The sequence below is a fragment of the Ammodytes marinus genome (assembly GCF_949987685.1).
Source record: "Ammodytes marinus genome assembly, chromosome: 22".
NCBI lineage: Eukaryota > Metazoa > Chordata > Actinopteri > Uranoscopiformes > Ammodytidae > Ammodytes > Ammodytes marinus.
Window position 1 is genome coordinate 16,536,552 of NC_137226.1, and position 6,212 is coordinate 16,542,763.

The following is a 6,212-nucleotide window of genomic DNA, read 5'->3' on the forward strand; positions in this document are numbered from 1 at the left end:
AAAGTTAAGAAGATGGAGCAACACGTTGCTGTTTTGTTATTTTTTATTTTATTGTATGCCATCTCTGAAAAAAACACAATGAATCATGGGATATGTTGGGCTGCGAAGGATACATCTGATGCAGCCTTCAAAACCGTGAAACGAAGGCTGCATTTCTCGGCTGCATATGAGGAGCCTTGCAAGGAGCCTTGCAAATGGAACAACCTTTGCGCGCCGCTATGACGCAATCGGTCTTCAAATGCAGCCTTCGTAGACCGCAACCCCTGAATCAAGATACAGCCGAAGGCTGCATTTCTCGGCAGCATATGAGGAGCCTTGCAAGCAGGGCCGGCGGTAGCCAGGGTGGGCCGTGCCCACCCAATCTAAAAAAAATAAAATAAAAAAAAATATATATATTTTTTTAGGTGGAGGTCCAGACCCACTATCGGACGGACCTGTTCATTCGCTGTCCAAGAAAATGTCAAATAAAATTCAGACAATTAATTAATACTAAAGAATATTCCATTACCATGCATTGCTTCTAATTGTATTATTGGGTGGGCAGGACAGCCTGCCTCCAAGTTACCCACCCGCTTATAGTGGTCACTGGTCAGCAGAGCCGGCCCGAGGCATAAGCGAAATGAGCGGTTGCTTGGGGTCCCGACTGCCTTTTTAGTTTGTGTGTTTGATATCAACATCATATTATGTAAATGTAAAGTATCATACAATAAAAGGAATACAATGTTTTGGTAGATAGTTAATAGTTTAATAATTGAATCAGTTAATCTGGGAGGTAATCCGAGGTTAACTGATCACGTCACGTTCAAGTCCATGGCATGCACAGTGTGTATTGAGTTTATTTAAAAATATTTGAAAATGGGGCTGCCCTCAGTTGCCCATGCACTGTGTATACTGTGGTCTATAGCCTATTTCAGCCTCGTCTGTGGAAAAAAAGATAACTGGACAACAGTTCTTCTGCTTCGTTCCTCTCACTGCATTTAAATGAATTCATTATATTACAGAAAAATATGTCCCGTAAAAGAAAAAGAGCACCAAGCCCATCCCAGAGGACCCTGCATAATATTTTATTTCAAATTTATATTTCTATGGAAAATCCTTGTGTCTTTCTTCAATAGCTTCTAATTCATCCGACACAGTGTCTCAAAATTATTTGTTCACACAAAATGCACACACGCACGCACGCACGCACACACACCTAAAAGGCAGGTTTTTTCATTGAACCAGTGTTGTTGGTGCAGCAGACTCCTTCTGCCCTCTTCACTCACCTGTTGGATCAACTGCTGAACAGACCAAACTTACTGTTGGGAGGTTCCTGGATTGAAAGCAGAGACAAGGTAAGCACCACTCTGTTTATTAGCTTTAATGGGACTGTCTTCTGCTGATGTTGAGACTGCAGTGACCTTTATATAACTCATTCAATCCTTTTTTCCTCAAGCACATCTGTTTACTTTATTGCAGCTTAGTCAAATTCTAGTGATTGAAACGGATAAAAACACTAAAAGTACACAAAACAAGAGGCTGTGACTGCATGACTACATTAACCATCCTGTTGTGTTCACTTGATATACTTTTGTGTTCCCGGTCAAAAATAACCAGCCCATTATAGCTAATTATAAATCCATAATAATACATGTGTTTTTAGCTCATGTTGGGCTTGATCTTTTTTTTTTCTTCTTATGTTATTTGGAACATTACAAGTTTTGAACTTCTATGCTATTGGCGGTCTTATTGACCTGAGAACAAAATAACATCAGTTGTGTTCCCGCTCTAAACTACTGAACATGTTTGTAATGCACACAATGGCTATTACAGAAGCATTGTATACAATCACAGTTTGCAACATTAGTTCACTATGGGCTATCATCAGTAGCCTAGGATGTTTACTTGGATATGAAATATGGTCTGCTATGAAATCCTTCAAACCCTCAGGTGAAGTAGATGGGTGCTCTCTCACTCAAATAAAGCATGGAAAATGCCAAACAAAATCATATTAGAAAGAAATATGTCACAGTTGGCTTCATGTGAACATGTGTGTGGTGTTTTTAATAAAAAGTATTTCTCCACATCAAGATCAGATTAAGTGTTTGAGACTCATTCCTGACGGGTGACAGGTGTGACATAACACCACTGCTGTGGTTTCACTAAAGCTGCTGCACAGTAGACCTCACTTACTTCAGAAATATTCACATACTGTACTGCACAGACTTTGTAATGAATGAGTCTATTGGTATTTATTGTAGATAGGATTCGATCAATACAATTTCTTTCACTTTGATGTGGCCACAACTTAAAAGGTCCCCACGTAACCTTCATTATGGGACAGTGTCAGACCTAAATGCAAGTTAGTATGGTGTTATGAATAGTATAGTGTTTTTATGGAGTCTCGTTTCTCGTATCCTTCAGAAATGGCCGTCAGCCAGCAGCCAACCAACGTGAAAGTGACCACCAGCAACCATGGCGCCGCGGAATGGAGCACCGGCCTCTTTGATTGCTTCCCTGATATTGGCACCTGTAAGTCCACCCAATAAACTCTGCAAACACTTTATTTGTACCTTGTTTGTGTTCAGTTGGAAATCTCAACATTTTAAAAGTGATGACAGTTTAACTGGTCGCCTGGCTAGAAAAGCAATGACCGAAACAAACTCAACAGATAGCCTATTGTGCTCAACTAGATACCTATCAAGTTCCTTATCAAGAATTGATCTGAACATGTAAACAACAGTAACCTGGAACTCTACTTCCTCAACTATCTCTTTGGAAAACACTCTCATCAGTACATCTTTGTTGTAGTAGCTGTTCTGGGGAATGTCATTTGCCTCTCTGCCATTGAAATGCAGTTGTTGTCATTCCTGTTTTTACTCTTGCCAATCCCCAACCTCCCGCCTCGATACCTTTAGGTCGGTGTGTGAGGGCTTTCAGCTGCTCCACTCCCAGGCTTTGGAACACCCTATACCCCTTCACGTCTGAATCAATAACTACATTCAAGTCCTGTTTCAAAACCTACCTCTTCAAACTGACCTATACTCACTATAGCCCCTTTTACACAGAGATTGCGGCATATTGACGGAACAACATCACTCCAATATGCCGGCTTTGCTTGCTTCTGTGTTATTTACACAGAACCAAGCAACGCCGGCCTGCTGGCGCATCAGTAGTCCCTTTTACACAGCGCTCCGGAATGAAAGAGGTGCTTGTAAACAGCGTCAGGTGTGACGTAAACATTTAGCGCCGCGCCGGTCAGCTGCTTTACAACAACAACAATGGCCGGTGAATTGAGAGCAGAAGTGCTGGAGCTTGCAGTAAGAGGGCCGTATTTTACTGTCCCCACGATGTGCCAGTTGATCTCGCTACGCGCTGAGTCCAACATCACTGGGACAGTTAACCAAACTGACTAGATCAATCCGACCGCTTCACCTCTGTGTGTGTGACAGGTTGGTTGTGAGCGAGTCTCTTTGTGAGGGCAGCGATCTGCCAATCAGACATACACATACACACAGTGTGTGAAGTCACGTTACTGTAGACAGAAATAAAGTGTGGATATACGCTCAGACTTAGGATAATAATAGCGGCGGCGGAATGTGTTAGCAAAACAGTAGCTCTGTGGCTAACAGCTGAGCCGGAGCCTTCAGTCAGCTGAAGCAGACAGTCTAGCGGGGTGAGCAGACTATTCCCCCGTTACTAGGTCGACCTTCAAGCTGAACAAGAGCCCTCCGCTGCGCGTCGGGCTCCTGCTTCAGCTTGTCGGTCTTTATTTCTAGCAAGTGACCCGTTCGCTATACTTTATCCCTTACTTAGCCTAGCCTAGGTTTCCATTGTACAACTTCTCCTGGGCAGAAATAGACTCATACACTCTGCAAAATGAAGCGCGGGGGTTTGGATTGAGCAACGGACCTTATGATCAGCTAGATTATACACCGTTCCTTTTATTTGGTGATTTTTACGGGACATCAGGCCGCCGTGGTTAATGTTAAACACACGTCCTTCAACTGCTAACATGGTCGCATGTTTAGAACGTAGACTATGGAACGTCAAACGCCCCCCTGTTCCGCAACAACAAGCTGGAGCATTTAAACAGAGAGGCGGAACTGATCGTGTCGGGAATCTTACTACCCCCCGAGGTAGTAAAATTCCCGGAACGATCACTCGCACCTTTCTTCCCTCGTTCCGCAACTGTTGCATTTACACAGCTGGGGGGAGGGCCGAAAGGCCGGCATATTCCCGGCTTTCACTGGCTGTGTAAAAGGGGCTTATAACTCACACTTTAACTGGACTGATTCCAAATGTTTGGTAACACTTTAAAATACACAACATTTAAGTAACAGCATAGTTATGCAGTAACTACTATATGCCAATTTAGTATAATAACTATTATTTTTTTTTTTACTGACTGCATAACTATGTAGTAGTTACTGAAAGAACTGTAGTAGTTACAATATTGGCATATAGTAGGTACTGCATAACTATGTAGTAGGCCTAGTGACTACAATTTTGTGTACCTTCATGTCAAGTGTAAATGTTTTTAATTGCATCATCTTTATTATTATTATTTTTTGTATTATCTTTTGAGACAGGCTCCCCATTGCTCTGACATCTCTTTATCAATGCATGAGGTCATGTTTGCATGTCTGTATTTCAGGCCTGTGTGTGGTATGTGTAGGTCTATAATAACAGAGTGAACATTGATATCACCCAAATAAAGTTTTTTTCTTTTTCTCTCTCTCTCCTCTGTCCTGGCCCTTAGTTTGTTGCAGTTTCTGTTTTTTCCCCTGCCTTCAGTGTCAGACAGCGGCAAACCATGGCTGGTGCTGGGCCTTGCCACTGGTGGACTTCTGTTTCGTGGTGTCCGTCATGTTCCGCAAATCCGTCAGAGAGCGCCACGCAATCGACGTAAGACTGGCTGCTAAGGGAGGGAGGGAGGGAGGGAGGGGAGAAAACATGGGGCGAAGGAGCGCACACTTCTTTTTTTGTATTTAGTTGTATTAAACCTCGACCCTTTGAGTGAGTTTGATTTTGCCTAGACACAAGTAGGGGTACTTATGTTACCTTATGGAGATGGCCATTAGCTTAGTCACTATAAGGAGTGTGGGGAAGACTTTGCTGTAGCAGAAGTCAGCCTTGTATTGTTGCAGAGGGGTTCAGAAGAAACCCATTTTTTCCTCCACATATCTAAATGCTAACCTAAAACCTAAATATCCCTTAATTTAACAGTGTTTATAACAGACAGACCATCAGCCTCTAGTCTCAGAGCTCCTGAGGATTATTCAAGAGACACAAGAAAACAAAAACAAACGGCTGTCTCGCGGAAAACTGAAGCTGTGGGAAAAATCTCAGTTTAGCATACAAGTGAAAGGATATTTAGGTTTTAGGTTAGCATTTATATATGTGGAGAGGAAAAAAAAAGTTTTTCTTCTGGCCTCCTCTGCACTGCGCTGACCGCCATCTCCATAAGCTAACTATGCCTAGGTACCACATACAACCCCACTACAAAAATACTGAACTATCCCTTTAACATGCCTCCATATGTGTCTGTGCTACTGCTTGTTTCTGCCACCTTCATGTTCATTCTTGAGTGTCAGCTGTGACAGTCCCTCACCCCCTCGCTCTGCTTCTTCCCTATAGGGCTCGCTCATGGACGACATCCTCAAAAGTGTCTGCTGCTACCCATGTGTCTGGTGCCAGATCAATCGTGAGATAAAGATAAGGGACGGCGAGCCAGCCACCTACACAGTGTTTCCCGAAAAGGCATGAGGATAAGATGCAACTGGTTGTGTGTTGTAGCCACATGCCAGCTCACATGTAGCCTATACTAGCTTCTAGTAGTTAGTGGTGATGTTTCTTTTCTAAAGCCTCATTTTTTTTCTTTAAAAAATAAATAAAAAATACAGTAAAATTAACCTTAATGTTCTAAGCCTTAGAGTCACTGTTAAAGCCTGGATATTACCATGTTTGTTTGTCTGTATACAGTTGTTTTCCGATCCCTCAAGTGAGTGGAGTTGAGTGAAAAGAAAAAAACATACATACAAGTATGTATACTATGATACTGAATACTCTATCCTCTCACTTATACAAGTGACAAATAAAGGGTTCCACCTCGATACCTAATAGACTTTGGATTATTCTTCCGACCATGTACGTTGTAGAACTCTCCAGTTCAGTTCATTTTTACCGAGACTGGATCACAAGGAATTTACTACGTCGGTCTCATGATGGGA

At 42.4% G+C, this 6,212-nt stretch overlaps 1 protein-coding gene across 1 annotated transcript; it reads left to right on the forward strand.

The window, feature by feature from the left end:
* Nucleotides 1-1,225: 1,225 nt before the first annotated feature.
* On the forward strand, nucleotides 1,226-5,985 carry LOC307268208 (cornifelin homolog B-like). Its single transcript, XM_080050756.1, has 4 exons — nucleotides 1,226-1,334; nucleotides 2,404-2,511; nucleotides 4,742-4,887; nucleotides 5,620-5,985. The coding sequence occupies exons 2-4, from the start codon at nucleotides 2,406-2,408 to the stop codon at nucleotides 5,746-5,748; spliced, it is 381 nt and encodes a 126-aa protein (XP_079906882.1). The 5' UTR covers nucleotides 1,226-1,334; nucleotides 2,404-2,405; the 3' UTR covers nucleotides 5,749-5,985.
* Nucleotides 5,986-6,212: the final 227 nt, after the last annotated feature.